The sequence below is a fragment of the Siphateles boraxobius genome, unplaced genomic scaffold (assembly GCF_051911475.1).
Source record: "Siphateles boraxobius isolate OS27281-9 unplaced genomic scaffold, OSU_SipBor_1 46, whole genome shotgun sequence".
Taxonomy (NCBI): domain Eukaryota; kingdom Metazoa; phylum Chordata; class Actinopteri; order Cypriniformes; family Leuciscidae; genus Siphateles; species Siphateles boraxobius.
This window is the reverse complement of record NW_027509097.1, coordinates 9,585,232-9,610,921: the sequence shown is the minus strand read 5'-3', so window position 1 is coordinate 9,610,921 and position 25,690 is coordinate 9,585,232. Positions and strand designations below refer to the sequence as shown.

Sequence of the window (25,690 nt, the reverse complement as noted above, 5' to 3'; positions counted from 1 at the left end):
AGTTACAATCATACTCACTGTAGTTCCGGTGACATTATTGCAATGGCTTTCTCCTGTTCTGTACGTGGCATCTGGGCTCTGCTCATGCACTGAAGTTTTGTTCGTAATACATAATGCACATGCAAACGAATGAATAGGAGATATTTACAAAGTTTAGGGTTCATATAAACAACATTTTCAGAATAAGAAATCAGATTGGATTCATCAAGATTGACCAACCTGATAAATATCACCATTTATCTAACCAATCTGAATTTGTACTTGAACCAAGGTTACACGATGAACTTTCACTCAGACATTGGTATTTCAGTTTTACTGACATGCATGCATCAAGACCCCAAGGTGAAACATTTTGTTTTAAGTGTCTGGCAAAAAGATAGTATAGTCAGTGTATTTAATATCTACTCGCACAATCCAATACATTGGAATTTCCAAGAAGTTTCCGAGAACCAATTATTTCATCTAGTCTTAAATTGAAAACAGTCAAGGGGTATGTAGTCTTGTTGGCATAGAAACCAACTGACAGTTAATTACGCTTTGGCTAGTTATGCTTTTAACGCAACAACAACTGGATCAGGGACCTTTTAGCATTCTCTAGGGCAATTGCTTTAGAAATTTCAATTAGCATGATAATATAACCTTATTGAATAGCATTGTAGTGTAACTGCATATAATGAGTCCCAGAGAAAACAATAACAACAACAACAAAATACTTGGAGCACTTGTGAAAAAAACATGAGGGCATTGCATGAAAGCTAGCAGCTGTTCCACTGCTGATAAAACAGGTAAGTCTTTAGTTGGGGACTGTTTTCATTTAGCAATGTGGGTGACAGGGTGAAAGTGTGCCCTGCGGCAATGCAATACTGAGACCTAACATGGTGCAGACAAGTGGATGGTCATAGTTTTAAGAAAAATTTAAAAAATGTGACAGACTTGCCACTTCAGGGAGGAAAAACACATCTGTGGTGTGTGTATATATAGATGTATATCTTTGTAGTAGGCCAATCTGTATTCTGCTTCTAACCTTAAACCAGATATAACATTTCACTATGGAATGACATAGCCTATATCTTTTGGCATCTCTGTTCAACTTCATAATTTTTTTTAAAAACCAAGTAGCTTATAGATAATTGGTAGATGTGTTTACTCACTTGAATGAAACTATGGACTAGAAAAGGCCACAACTCTGAATTGCAATTCTTTGATAACTTTTCCCCCAAGCATATGAGCTTATTTTTATTGCTGATTTTCTATGACTTTAGGTGTTATTTTACATAAAGGTACATTAGATATTTAATATTGTGTTTTTTCATGTTATTGGTGGATTGGTGACATGGGAACTGTGGGTAGCCATCGAAAATTGGATATTACAGTTGTAATCAAAATTATTCAACCCCCATTGCAGGTTTATTGGCAAAATATACAGACAGCTGTTCAAATCAAACAAAAGTAAATGAAATAGCTCAACACAACAAATGTTTCAAGTGGTTTCCCCAAATTCAACTGAAAGTGCAACTTTTAATGACTTCTGCAGTCTCAAAATTATTCCACCCCTTCATGGCAAGCATCTTTAGTACTTAATAGAACACCCTTTTGCTGGTATAACTTTCTGGAAACAAGATGTATGACCAGACAACAGCTTCTGGCAGCCCATTCCTCTTAGCCCATTCCTCATGAACATTGGCCTCCAGTTCAGTAATATTCCTGGGTTTACGTGCTGCAATCGCCTTCTTCAAATCCCACCAGAGATTTTCTATGGGGTCAAGTCAGGTGACTGATGGCCAATGGAGAATCTTCCAGGACTTCTTCTGCAACCAAGCCTTGATGGAATTTGAGGTATGCTTGGGATCATTGTCCTGTTGGAAGGTCCAATGAAACACAAGCTTCAGCTTCCTCATTGACGGCATGATTTCCTGATACTTCAATGAATCCATCTTGCCTTCCACACGCTGCAGGTTTCCAGTGCCAGACGATGCAAAGCGGCCCCACAGCATCACCGAGCCACCACCATGCTTAACTGTAGGCAGAGTGTTCTTTTCAGCATATGCTTATTCTTCTTCCATTAGACATACCGCTGATCCATAGGGCCAAAAAGTTCTGTTTTGCTTCATAGAACAGGGTTTTTTTTGTGTGTTTTGGGGTCAGTAGTAGTGTACGTCTTGGAGTTCTGGCATGAAAACTGCATGCGTTTAGAATGCGCTGTACTGTACAAGCAGAAACCTCAGTGAGTTCTGGCACGAAAACTGCATGCGTTTAGTACACGCCTTACTGTGCAAGCTGAAACCTCAGTGCCTGTTGCCACCAAGTCTTTGCTGCAGGTTTTTTGCAGTCACTCAAGGGTAGGGGCTGGGTACCGAGTTCGGTACTTTTTAGGTACCGACCGAATTGCCTCGATACTACCGAGTATCGAAAAATGTCTTGTTTTTCGGTACCAAGTTTCGGTACCTAAGTGGTTAATCTCGTCAACGTCAGTGAAACAATAAACATGCAGCATGATTGGCTGTGGCGGAAAAACACTAGTTTACGCGGCTGCCCAGAGACGTGCCTCGTCGCACGTGAGGCTGTAGTGTGTGTGTGTGTGTGTGTGTAAGCGTCCAACCCAGATAGATAGAAAATATGTGGAAATGATCAAAAGTGTACCTATGTACCCGACTCGATGCCATAAGCACACGATGCAATATTTTCGACAAGATAATTGCTGCCAAGACCGGTAACACGGTAAATCTGCACTTAAATGCGCACAGAATACACTCGAGAGTACAAGTTCCGCCTTCGACTACACGAACTGGAGCACGTCACATATAAACCAAAACTCAGCGTATAGGATACTTGCCTCACAGACATGAGAAATAGTTATATATATGTTCAAAATATGTCTACTTTTAAACGAAACAATTAGAAATAAATAGTTTTACCTAATCCATATAGTTGCGGGCGCGCGCTATCACTACAGGGATGACGAGTCAGCATCGCAAATTCGCAATAATCATCTTTGCAGCCAACACATTTAGTAAACACTTGTTCATTAATAAACAATTAAAATATCTCCTTGCTATCGTTTCCCGACACATCCATAATCATTAGGCTACTTTTTCCAGTGCTTAGCGCAAGCTTCTTGTGTGATGAGCGCAAGGCATATATCGCACCCCAGTAGCCTATATTTAATTCAATTCACATTTATTTGTATAGCATTTTTCACAATACATATCGTTTCAAAGGAGCTTTACAGAAAATGCATGTGTCTACATTACAATTTAGAGTGATCTGTTATCAGGGGTGACTGTGTGTAATGCATTTCAATTAATATTCATTCAGTTTCATTGTTAAACTGCATTAAGTTAAGGCAGAAACAATGAGCTCATTGAAGTAAAGAATACATGTTGTTAAATGATTAGGAAACATTGAAAACGTTAGCATTGGTGCTTTTTTACAGACTCAAAATATGAGTGTAAAAAAGTCAAAAAAATGAAAAAATAAAACATTTTTTAGGTAATGTTATATTGATAAAATTGGTATCGAAAAAAGTATCGTTCAGGAACCGGTATCGAAGTCAAGGTATCGGTATCGGCATCGGTATCGAAAATTTTGTTACGATACCCAGCCCTACTCAAGGGTTTTTCTGAACCTGCCTTCTCAGAAATCTGGTTGCAGCCATTGATAGCATATTTTTTTGCCCCGGCAGGAGAATCAACATACGTTTATAAAACATGTCTTCATGTCGCTATGTCGCTGCCAGAGGCGCCTCCAGAAATTTTTCATAGGGGTGGCCAGATGGGGCCACTTAAAATCTTGGGGTGGCACACCAAAACTATAAACCATAATTTCAGAATTTTATTCTACTGTTGTAGTAAACCGGCCTGTAGAAAACTTAAGGAAACTTAAAACTTAACTTAAGACTTAAGGAAACTCCTCCTGATATACTTTGGTTTATTGTGTTATATTTAATGTTACTAATGATATCAGTAGGGCCCTACTAATATATATTATATTATATATAATGAAATATATTATATAGATATGATATATATAAGGGCCCTCGCCCCATGGCAAATTTCCAGATACTTACATAATTGTGATGAATTTAATCCTTTTTAAGTTATTATTTTGCAGTGTAAGATTACAGTTAACACCTTTAAATATTACATAAATGTATTATGAATATTTAATAAACTTAATGAGTGTATAAATTAGCATCAAAAAGTAATTCTTGAAAAAATCTGCACAGTGATTTTATAAAATCTAAATATGTTAATAAAAACAAATTACTATTAGTTATCTTATAAAATTCAATCAGGCAATCATACATTTCGCAATTTTATATTTATATAGGTTATTAATGTCAAGAATTCAGAATTGCATATATACCCTACACTACAAAGAAATAATATACAATTAAATTATGCTTATTTTAAATGTATTGAGCAGGCTAGGTATAACGAAATATATTGGCTTTTAATAATATTCCAGTGTGCAAACCCATGATAACATGAAAAAACAGAGCGCACACAGCGTGTATGCGCAACGCGGGATTCGCGGGGGCAGAAATGATGGGTAACACTTTACAATAATAGTAGGCTACATTACTTCAGCGCTGCGCTGCATAAGTGCGCATTTAAAAGTTCACGTCAGAAAGCGAAGAAATGTCGAGCGCACAAATCCTAGTGCGATTTGTTCCTTTGTTTCAAAGTTTTAAATTCCAGTTATTGTGCGTTTGATGCCAATTCATAGTCCAACAAGCACACGGTAGTGAGTCGTTTAAAAACAGCAGCAACAAACTCCACCAAAATAAAGTAATTTTATGCAAATCTACAGCCTTTTATCTACAGATCATGCATTATAATGTGAATATATCATATTGGAGAGAGTTTTAACGTGCATCCAAGAGGCGCGCGCGCTGTTTGAATATGAATGGAGAATGACTGACAGCCGCAGAGGAGGGAAAACGAGTTTCCTACTTTAATGATGTAAGTAGACTTCTGTCCCTCACATTAATCCGTGGAATGACTTCAGATGACTTTGTCACCCAAACTGACGTGAAAAAAGCGGGAGGCGCCGAAAAGCGCGCTGTTTGCATCCCTGCTTGTCAAAACGTGGCAAAGTCACATCGAAAAGCTGCTGTAACAATATACTGTAACCATTTGGCACTTAAAAAGCACGTCACGACACATAATTCCCCGTCTTCTTTTACTAAAGAATATTTTTGACTTATTTATGAAATGCATAACTGATGCTACTAAAATTTATACTGGTCATTGGGGTGGCCAGTGGGGTGGCCAGGAGTCGGCCAGGGGTGGCCGTGGCCCCCTGGTGGCGCCACTGGTCGCTGCAAGGAGGAGTGGAAGTTATTCTTTAAATAACCATGGGCACGGATAGATAACGTAATAACTTATAAATACTGCAATAATCCGTAAAAAATAAATTGATTTCATGGTGACATTAACTCGACTGGTGATGTCAACATGGTAGCACCCGCTCCTTGTAGAAAAAAAAAGTTTTTTTGTGACTTTTGTATCATAATTATTTACCTCAAGTGAGTGAGATTTTAATCTCAGTTGTTTTGAGAAATACCATAAAGTGTTGTTAATTTATTTATGTAGGCTAAACTTTTTTTAATTATCCAAAAATTACTATGAGTACATCTTTAACACCTTTGAGTACACCTTTAACACAATTTTTACTGGAAACCTCTCTCTCACACGTTTTATTGGGTCTTTCCATAGAAATAATGATTTTATACTGTAAAAACTGTAGATTCTATCCTCTTACACTAACCCTACCCCTAAACCTACCCATCACATAGAATTTAATGCATTTTTTACATTTTCAAAAAACATAACTTAGTATGATTTATAAGCTGTTTTCCTCATGTGGGCCCAAAAATTTCCCCACAAGGATAATTTGCCCTCTTTATGGGGACATTGGCCACACAGACACACACATTAGGCTATATATGGGCCATTCCACAGAATTGGTGCAAACTGCTGTCCCACAAACAAAAACAAACTTTTAAAAAGAATTTAAGTAATATTTAAAATATCAGTAAGCTTAATATATATATATATATATATATATATATATATATATATATTTATTTATTTATATATATATATATATATATATATATATATATATATATATATATATATATATATATATTTATTTATTTATATTTATTGGGTACTTTCAATTGAGAGGGGGCTGTCCCAAACCCTAACCCCTAAATTTCAACTGACTACAAAAATGTAAATGAAATATGAAAATGATATAAAAAAAAATTTCCATTGTTGTTTTTAAAAATATCTTTTTGATTTCTTTTAAAAAGTGAAGTTAAAAAAACATTTATCTTATATTTTATTTTTAAATCATGAAACTTTATGTAAAAAAATGTGTCCCGCATTTTCATGTCACTATGAAAACAGTGGGTGTTTTCGCCGATTGGCTGAGACCGATTTTATGTTTTAGTAGCCTAATGTTTTAGTATGCGAGTTAAAATTCTGCAGTGTGATGTGGTCACTACCAAAACTTTTTTCCTTTTTTTTTAAATAGCAAAAATATATTTACAATATATTTGTAAACAAAATAAATAGGCCAATATAAGCCTTCTTATTAAATTATTTATTATTGTGTTTCGGTAGTGACAAATTTGGGCAGAGGAGAAATATTCCAAAACTTTCTGAAAATACAATATGATGATTAACTGCACAATTACTAGAAATGTGTACCATGGATATTATACAATTTGCATACAACATTTGTGAACATTTTTTTCAAGACGTTTCCTACTCTGACTTTCAACCAATTCTGTAGAATGGCCCATATAGGCTTGGCTACGCAGACAAACACAAATAGAAATCTTAAGGATGAGTACAACGTTTTTAAGAAATAACAGGGTGAAACCTCCCGATGCGATTCTCCAAAACGCACTACATGCGAATGGTAAAACCTGGTAGTTTGTCTCTTTAAATCAGCGCTGCAGCTCTGATGTACCCGCGAGCTCAGATGGTTACAACCATTTCCACCTCTGCAGTAGGTAACTTTAATCGCGCGCGCTCAACAGCGCCGCTCACGCGACCGACGACATTGCATTGTTTCCACAAGCATTCTCGCTCATCTTCAGATTGGTAGATCCCACGCTAAAGTGAAAACTTATCAGACGCCCTTCGGGGGGTGGGAAGAATAAATGTACCTATAGGCTCGAATTCACCCCATGATATTTCTGAGAAACTGTTTTATTTTTCTCCCCCTCATTGCTTTAAAGTCAATCATCTGTTTCCGTTAACGGTGGTGAGAGGAGAACTCTGACCACTTACTGACCACCACTTTTGAGGAGTTGAGGTTTGAGGAGTTCAGTAAAGTTGAGGTTGGGCCTGTTGCTAATGGGATCATTTCAGATTTCAACAGAACAGATAGCCTAACAAATCAGTATTAATCCAAAAGGTCTGTTTACGACTTCAAACGCCTTCTTCAAAATGTTTACATTTCACAGGCTTAGAGGTGACAAATTAATACTAAATATGTTGTAGGTAATATTGTCAATCATGTATTAATTTTTTGTTCATGTTTGTGTAAATATAGGCTCCTGAGTCACCACTGGTTTAATTTCCACGAGTCTTATAGCCTAACATTTCTTGGTTAATTTCGAGTCGGACATGAGGAAAGTATTACGTTGGGGTTCAGTAAGTGAGTCACAAATTTCAGTAACAGCTCCCAATGAGCGAAAGTGTATTGATTAAATATAAAGAACCGGCTCATAAGAGTTATTTGTTTGAGAATCTGTCTAGCTTCTTGTGGTATATATTTTTGAATCACTAAAAGAACCGGCTCATAAGAGTCTGGTTAAACATTGGTCGAGCTGTATCATGTCTCCTGCTGATTCAGTGGCGGTGTTGCAGTGCATGGTAGAACGGGAAACACTGTCAGAGTATTTCACCACGGTGTTCCTTCTGCATCGGCGGAACAATACAGATTCGAGAATTTTTACCGGAACCGAACGTCATGAAAACCATTTGGTTCTGTTATTTTGTTTGAAAAATGGAACCGGTTGATCGGTTCTCGGTTCACAACCCAAGACCTGATATGTGTCTTCCTTAGAGATGCACGGAGTAGCTAGCTTATGTTGCATGCGCTCACGCTCGTCAAGCCTTTCAGATAACGGGACACAAAGATGGGGTACGACACCAGTTGCTCTCTTTAAAATAGGTAAGGATATTTGCAGTAGGCGAAACGTTACGTTTTAGCCTGGATAGCCTTGGCAATCTCGTTCTGACACTGCAAGTGATATTCACAAAATAGGGTAGCTCATGAATTCACGCACCTACGTTCATGTAAAAAAACCAACAATTTTTGAGATGAAAGTCTTTAATGTGCCATTTTGGTAAGGTAAGGTATGGGGTGTTGGCTATATGTTTGCTCATCATAAGGATAACGTTACGATTTTGGAGACAGAGAGTGTACCGTTCCTATGGCTGTGAAATAGCAGCAAGGCTATTTTAAAACCCTTATTACACTGTCTACGCTGTGAAGTGGTTGTCTTGCTCTTTTTCCTGGATGCTTGTGCTTTAACATTTTGCACGAGTGATATTTACAAAGACTTACGTCACGGCGAATGCGCACGTGCCCAACGGAAATCGCCGCAAATGACTTGTTCAATAATTTTGAGCCGACTTTTAACAAGGAATGGTTCGTATTGATGTTCGCTTTGTTTTTTTATCGTATGTTCTGCAGCCTCTCCTGTCGGAGAATGACCCCCCGAACCACCCACCCCCAGCGCCTGTCGGAATGCCGTTTCTCTCCGCGTGCACAAGGGCCAAGCGCCAGATGGCCACATCATAACCGACTGTGATACTACTTGATACTATTGCGCTAAAGCTGGACCTTAACTTTGCGGATCTGATGGTGAGTGATTCCAAGCACTTAATTTATATTTTTAGTTTAGTTTAAGGCTGTTCATGTTACGAGATAAAACTTTGCTGTCTCTTCATCTCTTATCCACACACCAAAAAAACTTTAGATGGTGAGCAACTGTTTCTCTTTTTAGTTACTAATTGCAGTGAATTAAGAGGTTTTTTTTCAACAAACAAATGGGCGTTTTCGGTGGGCAGTAGCTTGATCTCCGATGTGATGTACGAAATTAAAGCTATGCCTCACAATGGCATCGCATCATAGATCAACGTTGCATTTTCTCAGGGGCAGAGAAAGAGGATCCATTTGTTGTTGTAGTGCCAGACGCTTCCTCAATATCGCCGCACTGTTAAATTAACTTTATTCAATTACGTATAGTCGATGGACTGTCTTTGAATCTCTGAAAATGGTAGAGATTGTGTTGAAGGGATTTAGTCAGAGGGTAACCGCAGTGGCTCTGGATGCTGGAGTGCGCGTGTGATGAATATCAATTGTCATTGTCAGCTAATCATCACAAGGGGCTGTGGCGTGTCCGTGGCATAGGTAATCCCTGAGACAAAGGCGATTTTACTTTGTTTTCCGATTATAATGTTTTCATCTGTGCCAGTATCTAGGCTACTTGCGGTTGTGTGACGTGAATAGGTTTTAATTGTGTGCGTTATGACGTCTAAATTGGCTGTTTGACGTCGAATGTCTTTTCAGATATCTAGCCAATCAGGTCACTGGTATCAGCCAACGTTTTTTTTTCACCGTACAGAAAGCACGGCAGATCACAGCAGCACCACGGAGAGTGCCTTTAGCGCTTTATCTCTTTTAAGCCCCAAGGACAGAGACCCGAACCAACTAGGCCTACAGTCAATGACAAGTGTTAAAAATGGCCTAATCTAATAATTTAACAACCTCGATCTCAGCAAGGGCGTAGGTTTACTTTGAAAATAGGGACATATTGCAGGGAGGCAGAGGAAAATATTAAAATTAGATTATAATCTTTTTAAACAAACCACAGTTTAAAACAGCGAGTCACACATGAACCTGATTAGAGTGTTGATGTTGAGAAATGCCACTGCGTGGGTGTACTTCATGTTAGAAATAATATTTATTCTATCATATCACAAGGCTCATTTGTATACTTTTCTCAAGCTCCACAATTTTATTTACAGCTGACACGTTCAGTAAATTCATTCAGAGTTTTTTTTTTTTTTTAATGAACCAGTTCATTACATTAAGCATTATCCTTCTGTCTGGTCAGTGGTGAACCTGATCTTAAGCAATATAGGGTGCATGTTTGGCACACAGTATACTGACCAACAGATGTCATTATTATTATTATTATTGTTAGATTTTTTGAAACAAAGTTGTTTGGGCCCAAATATCAGGGCATTTTCCTACTATCCCCATCTAAATGTATGTCTATAGATCTCAAAATACATTTTAAATGTAGTCAGCAGCAGGTTCCCCACCGCTGCTTTTATTTATTCATTCTTGTAGTGTTCAGTGTGCTATGTAGTGCCTTATGAGTATGACATTTTTATTGTATTTAATATCCCAGCTTCTACTGTTTTCTAGATATTAGGTTATCATGTTCACCCTGAAGATAGTTAAATATTAATAGATATAAATAAATAAATGAACATTAAATATTGATTATGTCATTAGCATTCTTGTAGAGGCAGTGTTGAGACAGAACACAGGTTAAATAGGAAACCAATATCCTGGATGAGCGGTCAGTTGTACTGTCCGTATCCAAAAATATCTGATTGCTGAATGCTGTGATTTGACCTATCAGAAACAAGTTTTCAGAGAGCTGTGTAAAAATATGAAGTATGTTCTCCAGAGTACCACATTATCTATTAGACCTTGCAAAAGAGCTTTTTCATATTACAGAGGAAATGAAAGTGCAAGGGATGTGCAGAGGAGCTCTCTTAAACAGCACACAAGTGCATACTTTCCACAAGGATTACAGTGAGGATCATAGCTCCCTACCACCAACATTGCAGATGAAAATTGAATTGCATACTAAAGTTAGTTTAATTATAGATTATATGGTAATTCATTTTAGTTATTTATACGGTAGGGAAATCTTGAATATTAGACAGTATTTGTAGAAAAAATACAAAGACAGTTGTTATATAATGGGTGTTTTACTGCTTTTTGTTTTGTGCTGTGTGAGAGCGAGAGAGAGAAGGAGAGAGGGCATGCGTGTGTGCGTGCATGCAAGCCTATGGGCCTTGTGGATGCATCTGCATGTGAGTTTTATATATTAAGCCATGTATGTTTGCAACATTTGTACACATGTGTAAATGTGAGTGTGCACAGTTGGTATATGTTTAGGGATAGTTGGTATATGTTTATGAATATATCTGTAAACGCCTGCAACAAGGCCAAACCGTCATATTCTGTTGGAAAGATGGGTCTGTGCACTGGAGCAGACTGATTGACCAAGTTTTGTCTCTAAGATAAGCATGCTCACTGAGGCACACAGAAGGAGAGGCCAAGAACATTCTTAATGCTCAAGATGCATCAGAGACCTAAATATGGAGGAGTCACACAAATTTTTATAACATCATATTAATATGAACAAGTTTTATGAGATTGAACAGTTTCAGCTTTGTAGCATGCTGTAAAGACACTGTATTGATCAATCAATTTCAGTGCCTCATTAAATATCACTTTACTCATACATCTGTGAGAAAAGTGTCAATCACTTTGGCCCCTGAACGTACAATATACCCTAATCAATTTAAGAGCTATAGGCTGAAGCTATTTCGCTAATCATATTGAATCCAAGCACAGTCTGTCTGAGTGAGAAAGCATGGTGTCTTAGTGACAGCAGCCGGTCCTTTCCCATTGTTTGACTGCCTCTATTTGCATTAGAATTGGATCTGTCAGTTTTCATATGATCACCCTCTCAAAATTCCCAACAATTTGTCTCTAAATGGCACATATTTTAAAACTGATTTTAGATGTCATGTTTTATCAGTTCTTGCATCCACATAGTACATTTAGTTTTCTTTTTCCAGGTCTGTGATATTCTGATTGCATTTTCACTTTTGCCACCAAATGTGCTATCGACTGGTCTGGAATGTTACTGCTTGAAGAAAGAGGGTCAGTTCACAGAATAATAGCAGTTCTCCTGAGTCCTCTTTTAAAGGGTCATAAAACCAGAAAACACATTTTTTGAGCTGTTAACAGATATGTACAGGTTGCATGACACTGAAAACAATAGCACTCATTATGTTTATTATTAAGAGAAAGATGGTTATTTTTTCATTTTTCTGAGCCATTTCGTTCAAAACGCAGGGCATCATTGCACTGTATTACGCATGAGATCGCATTACAGCGGAGAATTCAAATATGACTAGACTGGCTCGGCGCTGTTCATTCACCTCTGCCTGTTCAGTGTTGCGTTCGTTCACAAATTTTATAATTGTATATTTCCTAAGTACAGTAGCTCAAAAGTGTTATTTGCATTTTCTCCGTTATGAGGTCAGACCTGGAGTTTGACTACCAAAACACAGATATATGTCTGTAACAATATTTAAATTTGTAACAACAAGTTACCGAACCAGAGCAAGTGTGTTTCAAGTTTTTGCGTTCATAATTCTCATTCTCTCCTGTTCCAAACATGAACCAGCACCATGCATGCACACATATCATCTTACGCAAATAAGGATACAGCGGTATCTGAGACCTGAAGTGGCATCTCACTCACTCTTTATTCACTGACCTTTTTTCTACTTGCTTGCTGATTGGATTAGACCAGGCTGGAGTTCGCAGAGGCCAGTGGCCAGTTGCATAGACTAATCTTACAAGCAAGTCATCCATTTTTTTTTCTTCAAGCCTGGTCATAACTTTAAGTCAGTCACATAAACAGTTAGATTGGTCTAATTTGAATCCAAAAAGTTATAGTGATTAGCCCTAATGGGGGCAGTTGTGGCCTAATAGTTAGAGAGTTTGGACTTGTAACCCGAAAGTCACAGGTTTGAGTCTCAGTACCGGCAGGAAATGTAGTGAATGAACAGCGGTCTCTTCCACTCTCATTACCCTTGAGCAAGGGAGCAAGGCACCAAACCCCCAAGCCCCTTGGGCGCTACAGCGAAATGGCTGCCCACTGCTCTGAACGTGTGTTCACGGTGTGTTTGTGTGTGTGTTCAATACTCACTGCTGTGTACGCACATTTGGATAGGTGTAATTCATAGCGCAAATTCCGAGTAGGCTATGGGACACCATACTACACGTCACTAATTAACTGCTTGTTGGTCAGACTAGTCCTTAAGTCACAGTCTTTAGTCTTTACAAAAAAGACTAAAGGCTGTGTTTATGCAACTGGCCCCTGATCGAGAAGTGAATATAGCAAATTTAATCATTTGATTAAATTATAATCAAATATACGATGTATTAATTTTATTATTATTATAAGCTATTATTTTTACTATTGGCCTATTATATTATACCATTGGATTGTTTAAAAACAGACGATGATCAGGGCCAATTTCACACTGTCAATCAAAAAGGTGCGGAAAAAAGCGTAAGACTGCAACTCACTGTGAAGAAAATCTCTCTTGTGTTGAATTGAGAGAGAGAGAGAGAGAGAGAGAGAGAGAGAGAGAGAGAGAGAGAGAGAGAGAGAGAGCATAAATGCCAATAAAGAACCTTTTGAATGGTAATGTATATAGTTCGGAAGCAACTTTTGCCTTGGAAACTTACTAGAACACAGTTTTTTGACAGTGAAAAGGGTGGATGAGCAATGGAGTGTGTGTCTATGCATAGCATCTGCAGTGTCACCTATGCTAGTGTCTAATCACCACTGACATGAGCTGGAGTTTATTTTTACCCAATCCCATTGGCAGATTGTATTTTGACTTGATAATTTGAGGATTCTTACAAGCAAATCTTTGGTTTACCTACAAGAACTTTGGCTGGCTTTACCGATGTCAAATAAATACCCTAAAATGAGTGTTCAGTGAAATTCTTGATTTTCCTGTAGTGAGGTGACCCTGATTAGATCTTTATTTAGAGCAAACTCTGACTATAGCATACCCCAAAACTTTGATAAACGTTTTATGGGCAAACTGTTTGAAATGACTTTCTCGCAAATGCTTTGGGGCACTAAAGGAGTTGATATTAATCAGCATTAACTTTCTGTGCAACAGTGGTTTGATGTCTTGGGGCATTAAAGGTACGGTATCTTTGCTGAAGAACTGAGGTCAAAGGATCAATAATGTGACGCTGAGTGATGCTTTATGGGAAACTGATTAATGGGCAGCAATTGTGCTGATCTCACCTTGGATTAAAGCAGACATGCACTCTGGGAGACAGGGACACAAGTGCAAAAAATACAATTAAGCTAAATCATATACAATGCAGGACATATTTTAGGGTTGATTTTATTTATTTTTTGTATTATGATTTCAATATGCATGTTGCTCTTTTCATAGCTAATACCTTCATTGACCAAATTTATATGTCCTACTTAAAGGCTGTCTTTTATTTTTGAAATGGGCAATCTTGTAGTTAATAACATTCTGATTATTTCTTTTTACCTAAATATAACTCGCTGAAGATTGAAGGAAGTGTTGAAAGACGTCTGCATGTTATACTCTCGTTTAAAGATGGAGACTAAAGGAAAGTGTTAATGTGGAGCCATACACTCTTAAAAATAAACGTTCCAAATGTAGTTATCACATCCATGCAATAGACCTTATGCAGAGCAGCGTCGTGACAGGTATGCAAGTGAGGCTGTGAGGGATATTATTACCATGTTTTCTATGGCATCCACTGTAAAAAGCAGTATAAAGCTCCTAGATCACCTATCATTTTCCACAGCTCATGCAGTCTGGAGTTTTTTGTCTACTGAAATTTCTTGGAAAGATATTTTTGCTGTTTTTCAGAACAATCCAAAAAACATTAAATAACAGTTCAACCCACAGAAGAGATGTAAGTCTATCCCTCACAGCCTCGCTTTCATTCCCGTTAAAAATCAAAGATTTAAATGTCTACAAAATAACCATTTTTTGGTTCCACAAAGAGCCTTTCAGTGAACTGTTCTTAAAATAACCATTTTTATTCTTAAAGTGAATAATATTTTAATAATCCAAAGAACCTTTTTCCACTAAAAACCTTTAGTGCAATAGAAAGGTTCCATGGATGTTAAAGGTTCTTCATGAAACCATTGATACCATAAAGAACCTTTATTTTTAAGAGTGTATTTTGTCTGTTGGAGTGTAAAGGATTGCATGTACATCTGTGGTGCTGCTTTCCAGAGGGGATGGAGCCCTTCAGGCACACAACAAAGGAGATCTTCGGGCTGGGAGATAAAATAGACATGCTGAAAGAGATTGATGCGTATGGGGGTGTAGTCTTTGACTCACAGGGACTACGCTCTCCTCTCCTATTGTTTTTCTTTCTTCTGGTCTCCCCCTCCCACTCACCCCTTTTTTGTTCTTCCTCTTATTTCACATTAAAATAGATATAACTCTTTTACTGGTCAGTTTCTTAAATCCAACAACTTTATTCATGCTGTGCATCTGTACCATCAAACATAATTCATCACCTAGAGACTGACTTTTTCAAGCACTACATGAACAAAGTGGTATGAAGATTCGGTTAAAAGTCTGCTACCAAAGATGGACATGAACAATGCATTCATAAATATATAGAAACAAATTTTGGAAATGTGCATGTACAATATCAAGACTATTGCATTTTTATCATTTGACATGTTCTTTTAAAAAAGTCATCTCTTATTCTGATTTTATTGACAGGATTTAAAGAGGGTGCTGTCCTTTCCTCCATATCCAGGGGATTATCTGCACCCAGTGGTGTACGCCTGCACTGCTGTGATGTTGCTCTGCCTGCTGATTTCTATCATGACATACATTGTACACCACAGGTATGTGCTATAATTAAACTGCACCAGTGACATAAATTATTAAATACAGCATAGATCTGAAAAAATAAATAAAATAATGGTTAGTTCATTAGAGTCTGATGTGCAGTTGTGTCTCTATGTCGATGTGTTGACACAAGGCTATGGCTCTGACAGAGGTGTCTCTAAGCTCAGAATACTAAGGGCTGATTATTCTATCATGTCTCATTTAGGTATCAGCTTTGTCTTCAGATGTCTTCAATTTTATTTTAGGAGAAACATGTTGAATGTATATATTTTTTCAGTATTGTAAATACTGAAACTATAATTTAAATAGCATTATACATTTCAGAATATCAAGGGTTGCTAGTTAAAATTTAACTTCAATGACAATGCATGTATATCGTGTTTGATTTAAATGGTGTGGATTAAGTTTGAGACTACCCAGAAGGAAAAAAAAATCAAAAATGAGATCTCTTACATCCCAAATGTTTCTCCTAGACAGAAATTTGGTTACATTAACATCAAATGGCGACTTTTGATTGAGTCTCCTCTCCTGCTTCTCAAAATTGTCTCCTGAAACAATTGTTTTTCATCACTCTCACAATGGTCTCCATTAAAGTTTTAGAAGAGATCTCAACATCACACACTGTGCTCAGATTTTTTACAGATTTTCTGTAGCTCTCATACTTTAGTCTCCTCTGAAGTTTAGAGAGATCTCAACAACTTTCCAAAGTGTGCACCACGACAAGTACAAAGGCACTAAATGAAGTTAAAAAAATCATAAATGCAGAGCCTTTATTAAGAGTAAAATGGTTTAGATTAGAATTACTCTTAATTGATCGCATACAATAGACCAGTACAGTTTATGTGCAATACGGCACATAATTTGTTCTTGGAAACAGGAATGTACCCGGTGCTTTTATCAGAACTGATTTTCAGAAGTCTTTCTTACAGGAACAGTCCCCCTGGAGCTTTCTTTGCTGAAAGGTACATTGAATCCCTTATGACTCAATCCTTAACTAATATGATTATTAATACATAATGGTAGAAATCATATTGAGTTCATATTGAGATCTCTTCTAAACTTTAGAGACAAATGTGAGGGCTTCCGAGTCTCTAGTTAAGGAGCAGAATCTGAGCACAGTGTGTGATTTTGTAGAGATCTCTTCTTAAGAGGAGACACATGTGATACCTCCAGAGTCTGTAGTTTAGTAGAAAAATCTTAGCATAGTGTGTGATGTTTTTGAGATCTCTTCCGAAACTTAGGAGTAGACAAATGTGAGACCACCGGAGTCTTTAGTTTAGGGGGAAATCTGAGCACAATGTCGAATGTTTTTGAGGTCTATATTACATTTTTAAAGGAGTCAAATTTTAGAGTTCCAGAGTCTCTAGCTAAGAAGGCAAATATTAGCACAGTGTGTGATGTTGTTGAGCTCTCTGCTGAAACTTTAGAGGAGACAAATGTAAGACCACCAGAGTCTTTAGGAGAAAATTCTGAGCACAGTGTGTAATGTTGTAGAAGTCTCTTCTGAGACATTAGAGGAGACAAACGTGAGAGATCCAGAGTCTCTACCTTAACAGAAAATCGAGCACAATTTGTGATATTTTTTGGGTCTCTTCTAAAACTTTAAAGGAGACCATTGTGAGAGTGTTAGAGTTTTTTGTGAGAAGCAGGAGACTCAAGCAAAACGTTTTTAATGTCCATTTAATGTTCTGTTTAGGAGAAACATTTGATATGTTAAAGAAATATAATTTTTTATTAATAAATTAAATGATTGATTTTGATTGATAAATCAGTTTGAAATGAATCCACATTTAAATAAACGCTGGCCATTAAATATCTACAGGACTACTGGTACTGATAAATAAAGATGACTAGTATTAGCCAAAGGCCAATACTTTAATTATATATTTTTTGGTCTAGTGTCTTTCTGCAGCCAGAATTCAGTGATGTTCACTAGTCAAATGTTACATTTTAAATGGTGCCTTTTTGTATTGTCTTTCCTCCACTGAAAACATACAGCAGCCATTTGGAGCACCAGTACTAACATTGGAAGGTCACAGTAGGGATTGTTTTTGGGACAGACTGCCGCGATAGTGCTGTGATCCTGAGTCAGACCGCCAATATTTATAGTATCATCACCCTTGACTGTCACAGTTATTTCCAGTGAGTAATGCTTGCTCTGTGGAGAGGGGGCCACTTCTTGGTCGGTGCCAAATTTAGTGAGCCACTCTACTTTGAGACACTTTGCAGACGGGGTCAAAAAGATTCTTTAGTCAAAGCATTGTGCTTTAAAGGCAGTTACTTCTTCCCTTCAGTGGTAAGCTGTTGATGTATTACTCATGGCGCAACTGCCTCTTCATCTGACATTAGTGTGTGTGTCTGCAGCATAATCCGAATCAGCAGGAAAGGATGGCACATGCTCCTCAACTTCCTCTTCCACACTGCCGTGACGTTTGGGGTGTTTGCAGGAGGCATCAACCAGATCAAGTACCCTGTGATCTGTCAAGTGGTAAGTCTCCCAGTTCTCTACCCTGTTTCTTTGGCCTGAGCGAACCACATTATTCATGCCCTGTGTCTGTGGCTCTCAGCTCAAAGTCACTGTAGCATATGGCCTCTTTGACTCCTGAATTAGAATGGTCGCCATTTACTAAGGCACAGAGGGCTTTGTTTGGCAGGGCTGCTCAGTGGTGAGAGGCTAATGCACTGGGGCTCTAGGATTGCCATAGCCTTTCAAACTGTAGCACTTATTCCTTCATCAGAGACATTTTCCAGCCTGGATCAGTGAGTTAGATTAATTTGATTATGTTTATAGCTGAATGCTTATTAACATATTTTACAGCAGTTGATTCCTGTCAGTAAAGCTCTAGGTTTAAAAGCATCAGATTTTTGACGGGACACATAATGAACATGCATTAGACATGCAGTCCGTACACAGTATATCTACAGCACGGCAGGGATGACTGTCAAATTCTTCCTCTTTCACATTAATCAAGAATTAAAAGAAACATGTAATTTGCAAAATATATCAAATAAAAACATGACAATATCAGGGTTGTGAATTGAATTTGAATTGGAATGACAGGAAGAGAAATTGAATGAATTGCTGGGAAGTGTTTAGCTGCTTACCCGCTATTTCAAGCTGTATGATGAAAAAGACAACTGTTTAAGAGTTTGGAAGAAGTGTTCTTCTGCGTATTGAGTAGGCCTACACCTGTCTGATTTCTGGATCATCCCTTTCACATTGCTTAGGATTCATTTGCATAATCTAAATATTTAGTTTAATATTAAATAGTATTTCATGTATTTGTGACTAACATTTGTTCTAACATTTATTTACATTTTCCTGGATGTAAACAAAAAAGTGAATATCACATTACTTTTTTTATACATTTACACAATTTATTGAAAAAACACGACTGATACTCACAGCACATAATAATTTACATCCAGTACCATGTGGATCATATATGAATGGATGGGTAGGAAGATTTCTTTTATGCAGTAAGTGCATTGGACCAAAGAGGACAACAGCATGACCTCACTGTCTGAGATGGATTACCTCAAACTCCCCCTCAGTGCATCCTTCCTCACACACCAAAGCGGCTACACACACATTTCTGCTTCAGTTTTCTGTGCCAGTCTGCCCTCTATGAGCGAGCTTTCAATGTTTAATGTTTCATCTTGTTCGTTGACAGGTTGGCATTATCTTGCACTACTCCTCCCTCTCTAGCATGCTATGGCTGCTCTTTACTGCCAGAAATGTTTGCAAGGAGGTGTCCAAGGCTCCGCCCATACCTCAGGACAGGGATCCTCCCACACAAGCACGCCCAAAAGCCACCATTTTCAGGTACCCAGCATGAATGTCCATGAATTCACTAAAGATTGAGAATTCTAATTCAGAACTGGGTTTATTTTTCAAAAAAAATTAGGAGTACTTAGAATTTTTCAGGATCTCTCTTGTTTTCCAAGGGTGCGTTTAAAAACTGTGATATATTATTACTCTTTAAAATAACTGTTTTCTATTGTAATATATTTTAAAGGGGAACTTGGCAACTATTTCAACTTAATAAAACTGTTTAGAAATCATTTGGGTAGTTAAATAACCTGTTCTTGTGAGAATGGTGACTTTCCCCACTCCCCCCAGCGTTCCCAGGTGGAAAACCAACCTTGCAACATGGGGACTAACGTCCCGGTAAGTTGGAAACAGGAAGTCTCGTGAGAAGCAAGAATTAATGAAAACGAGCGAGAAACGCGAACTGCTTTACAGCAATTCGACATTAACACACACGCCATATGAAACTGTCTATGATGTATTACCCACCTCGGTAGACATTTATCTATTTATATTATTTTCTTTGTAGAAAAAAGACAAAAGGGACAATACATATTAATGAACATTTTACACAAATGTAAATATGCCAGATTATAGCCTGAGGCTAATTTCCATCTGCAGACCCCTAAGCAGGTAGATGTTACACATAAATACATACAGACACACTATGCACAGGCTATATACAGAGAAGCAAGGACAGTAACAGTGATCACAACATATTAGGACAAGCCATATTACACTGACATGGCTCCACATGATAAAGTTGGCCGGCTCCGATAATAACAAATGCACATGAGCAGCGGTTGAAAGGGGGAGGAGGGGGCCACAAGTGAGGTTTTTTACGACATTATTGTGAAATATACGCCCCACAGCTGTAGGGGGAGCTCATTGAGACAGTATGCGACAACAAAAGTGAAAATCAGCGAAGGAAAGGGCTAGAGTTTCCAAGTTCCCCTTTAAGATGTAATGTATTCCTGTGATGGCGAACAAACTCAAAAGACTCATTCCTCATGACTCAAAAGAACAGCATTTATTTGAACTAATTAGAAATATTTTGCCACATTAAAAATGTATTTACTGTCACTTTTGATTTTATTCCTTTCTGCATAAAAGTATTAATTTATTTAAAAAAAAAATCTAACTGACCCAAATATTTTGAACAGTAGTGTATATATTTTTTTCTTTTAAGAATTGAATGCACTATATATGTCAAAATAAAAATAAAAATAATTTCATAATAATGATCTTAAACCAGAGTAATTTTGTGAACAAAACTTTGATGTTGACTTGAGGAAGCCTGAATAGAAAGTTAGTAGTATAGTTCTAAAAGCTTGAAGTTTGAAAGTTTTACATATTTAGAATCTGATAGATAGATAGATAGATAGATAGATAGATAGATAGATAGATAGATAGATAGATAGATAGATAGATAGATAGATAGATAGATAGATAGATAGATAGATAGATTCTTTACAACTGCCATCCCTAGGCAAGTATCATTTTGATCAGATAATGAAAATCTGTTTTTCTGTCTTTTTTTTAACCCCATTTTCTCCTCTTTAACCTCTTTGTAAGGTTTTATCTGGTCAGTGGTGGGGTACCCCTAATCATAGTGGGCGTTACGGGTGCTGTTAGCTTGGATAACTATGGTAGCAGAGATGACGCCCCTTAGTAAGTATCACATTTACTGGCAGTGCCTAATTAGCTGTCACCAAATTTCACTGATTTTGGGAGATGTGTCTTAATTAATGCTATAAATTAGCATGAGGTCTGTAATTAGATGTAGAGTGGTACCAACACTGTCAGTTGAATTATTGTCTCTATGTGTGCTGCAGCTGTTGGATGGCCTGGACGCCCAGTCTTGGCGGCTTCTACGGACCCACTGCCTTCTTGGTCTTGGTAATGTGCATCTACTTTCTGATCACATTCGTGCAGCTAAAGCGGCACCCGGAGCGCAAGTACGAGCTCAAGGCCATGACTGAAGAACAGCAGCGTCTAGCCGTGGCTGAAATCGGACACTGCCACGCCGTCAGTGGAGAGCCGGGTGAGCACGGTGAGCACACAGGCTGCACAGCCATCACAGCGTCTATGTTGGCCAACGAGCACTCTTTCAAAGCTCAGCTGAGGGCCACCGCCTTTACGCTCTTCCTCTTCCTGGCCACCTGGGCTTTTGGCGCACTGGCTGTATCACAGGGGCATTTTCTAGACATGATCTTCAGCTGCCTGTACGGAGCATTTTCAGTCACATTGGGGCTTTTTCTGCTGATTCAGCACTGTGCCAAACGTGACGACGTGTGGCACCGGTGGTGGGCCTGTTGCCCCAACAAACCAAAGGTGGAGGTCAATGGGGAAGCGGCAGGGAACGCCGTCCCCGCCTCCCAAAGTCACAGCCATACCCCGTCCCATGGGCAGAATCAAATCCACTGCCAGGTCGACTCGTCCTGCCTGGGTAAACCTCTACTCTCCCCTCACCTCCACTCCCCATCGCCACTCTGTAAGTTGGGTACTCTGCCTTCCACCCTGAACCATATGAGCACCTGCTGTGCCACGCTTCACAGTCCCTCTTCGATCGGGAATGCGACCCGTCCACAGTCCCTCACTGATGAACTGCCCCGGCCAACCCTTCCCCTGCAAAGCTGCCTAAAGGACAGGTCTAAGACTCGATCCTTCAACCGACCTCGGCCCTGCCTCAGGGACTATTCTTACCACATGACCTCCACCAGCATGGATAGCAGTGTGCACAGCTCCCATTTGGACAGCCCCCACAGTGTGCACCTGGACAACCCTCTAACCTGCCACACGTCACACTTGGACACTCAACTCTCTTGTCACAGCCCCCATCCGGACAACCAGCTACGCTGCCCCAGTCCTAGTCCTCACCTCGAGAGTCTGGCTACACACGGCCTTCACGATAGCCTCTCCTGCCATAGCGGGCACTTGGACAGTCAGCTCTCCTGCCACAGACACATGTGCTGTGCCAAACCAGACCCGTTCTCGAGCATATGCTGCCCTAAAGCTGAACCGTTTGTCAGCTCTTGCCAGGCTGAGGATCCTGACATGAGACCGCTTATGTACAGTTGCGCAAAAATGGCAGATAAACAGGACGACGCCATGCTGCACTTGGATATAACACCTCCGCGGGCATCTCTGTCATGTTCCCAGGCCACGCTTGGCAGGAAAGGCACCCTCAGCCGGCAAGGGACGCTTAGCCGGAACAGTAGTCAACAGGAGGACTACCTACTTGCCTCGGATTCCACGGGTAACATTAGGACTGGACCTTGGAAAAACGAGACAACCGTGTAGGCTTGTGAATTACGTGCTAACCTGTTTCTCTTGCCTGAGCTAAACTACTGTGTAGTCCCAGGGCTGTTTCCCAAAGGCCCTTTCTTCTCTGAGCTAAGCTACTGTGTAGTCCCTCTGCTGTGACTTCCCTCTCTCACCCGCCCCATATACCTTCTCTTCCCCTTTAAAGAGGTTTGAACCTCTGCTTACCTCTTCTCAGACTGCATTTCATGTCTCATCCCAGCTCCATTTGGTTTGTTCTCTTGACATTTTGATATGGCAGTAAAGATCACATGCCATACATTTTAATTTGGATGGTCTTTTATAATCAAACTGATTTTCGTACATGTGTTTTTGGGTATGGTAACATAATGTGCAATTGTGTGTGTGTGTGTGTGTGTTGTGTGTGTAGTAGGTAAGAAAGAAGTGAATGCATGTGGATATGTCTATTTGCATGTGACAACATGCTTGTGTGTGTATATACCAGATAGCAAGATGAGTCCTCTCTTTTAGAGCCAAAATCTCCCACATTTCCGTTTTGCTTTTAGTAAAAACACAAAACTCTAAATGATCGCCAAGTGTGAAAATACCAGCATTTAATTAGATGTTCACTTTGAAAGAAAACTGTAAATCATCACTGTGGAAATTAAGATGATTCAATTAACTTATGTGAGTTATATGTGCCAAATAGTACAATAATGAAAATGCAAATTTTTAAAACTGAGATCTAGCCCAAAGAACCAAGTAGTCTGTGATATGTTGATAATGGTGTGTGTGGTTGTCAAAACAAAGCTGTCATTTTTTTCTTCTTCTACAGACATAAAAACAGCAAACAAATAGTCTCCCTGTGTTTCCATGGCGACAAATCATGAAGAGAGGTGCCCAGTTAGAATGCATTTTGAACTGCACATGCGATGTATGCACATACAGTATTTAGTTACTGGCAATGAGGTGCAGATCAGTTCAAGTCAATGGCCTTACAGAACCCATCAGTTTTGCGTTGATCAAAAGTCTTATCTTGCACTAAAGCATGTTCACTGTAATCTAGGAAGCAATCATTTACATGTCTAATGGGCTACATACATTCATGTGTTTGACAGTAAAGCATCTAAGCTTACTGTAAACACTCATGGTATTTATTCTGAGGCAAAAAATGGAGGGCTTCACTTTCTACATTAGAAGAAAGGATAATTATTAATAGTTTATATCACTGTGCCAACTCACCTTGCTCATAAAAATTGTCTGATTTTATTGACAATGTACCCACTGATCGTTTGACAAATGAGCTTCCAAAAAAAAAAATCTGCATCAACTCATATTGTAAGTAATAATTTGGTAAATCATATAGTAAGTTCATTGAAACATTAGACATGCAATATTTAATATTTTTTTTTTACTGAATTTTGATTCAAGAAATGTTTTGAATTTACATAATGCCACTAAAAGTAAATCACTAAAGAGTGTCACTATGTAAATTTAGATTTTTTTTCAGTAAAACTGTTGATATTAGTTTTGGCATTGGTTTCATTGAACTTGATATGTGATTTGGTTATTGAATGTTACAGTATTTATTCTTGATTTTTTCATTTTGAATCAACACACCTTATTTATAAAATATTAGTTGGTGCAGATGCAACTTTGCCTTTTCATTAAACTTAATATGTGATTTTGTGAGCATATTCTATTTTTTCTTGATTTAAATTAAGACAAACACATGGTCACAGATATTCGCAAATAGCTACTTGATTCTGTGCACATTTAAGGAGTAATATATGTATATGTAATATATGTATATATATATATATATATAGATAGATAGATAGATAGATATACATATATATATATATATATAGATATACATATATGTATATATATATATATATATATATATATATATATATATATATATATATATATATATATACTTTTTTTTCAATACCATGTGATCGTATTTGTCTCATTTGGTTTTTAATACTGTGTGCCATTATTTAATCATAATAAAAATAATAATATTTGATGCCAACAGAAGGGTCATGTGGAACATCTGGAAAATTCTTGTTTCTTTGTGAGCTCAGGGATCATGTTGCATTTTTCACAAGTACAACCACACAAGATATAAATTTACATGGAATTAATATTGGCTATTGGCCCCCAGAGTGTCACCAAATAATAATAATAATAATAAAAGCTATTTTTTAAAAAGAAATGCCCCTCACCCAACTCATGCTTTCTGCAGGTGTGTAACACATGGATAATATTAAGCCCACCATTGAATCCCTGGAGGAAATGAAATTTGTCTAGCTGCCTGATTTGCCATGTGTTGGGTTTTATCTTCACCTCCATAAAGAACTACAGTTAATTATTACAATTTTTTTTTGGTGAGTACATGTGATTTGTTCTCTGACCTGACCCAAAGCCCATTGTTTTGTTTTTTTACATTTGCCACAATTTCCAATAAATGTATTTTATCACCTGATGCTTGTGGTCCTGTTCTCTCTCTCTTTCTAGGCTTCAAAGTATTGTGCAAAAATGCAATGCATAATGCTCAAAGTTGCCTGAGTGCTTCCCTAGCTAGATCTATTTCTCATTCCGCCCATTCGCAGTGTTGTGTGAAGGCCAGTGCGCTTTGTCAAAATCATCCCTGAACTCAGCAGGAAGAAAAGGCGTCGCAGTCGCCTTGAGTCGGACGCGTGCTTATCATTGTGTCTCCGCTCTTGCTGACAGTCTTCAGAGCTGCAGGGCCTGGACCATTGTTTATTCATCAGTCCTCCCCGTTCTGCAGCTGATCTCTGCTCACACA

At 38.2% G+C, this 25,690-nt stretch overlaps 1 protein-coding gene across 1 annotated transcript; it reads left to right on the top strand.

The window, feature by feature from the left end:
• The first annotated feature begins 7,871 nt into the window (after nt 1-7,871).
• On the top strand, nt 7,872-24,192 carry adgra1a (adhesion G protein-coupled receptor A1a). Its single transcript, XM_077200687.1, has 7 exons — nt 7,872-8,199; nt 8,725-8,895; nt 15,666-15,793; nt 18,162-18,285; nt 19,472-19,623; nt 21,184-21,279; nt 21,444-24,192. Exons 2-7 carry the CDS (start codon nt 8,893-8,895, stop codon nt 22,909-22,911), a joined length of 1,971 nt encoding a protein of 656 aa, XP_077056802.1. The 5' UTR covers nt 7,872-8,199; nt 8,725-8,892; the 3' UTR covers nt 22,912-24,192.
• The last annotated feature ends 1,498 nt before the right edge of the window (nt 24,193-25,690 follow it).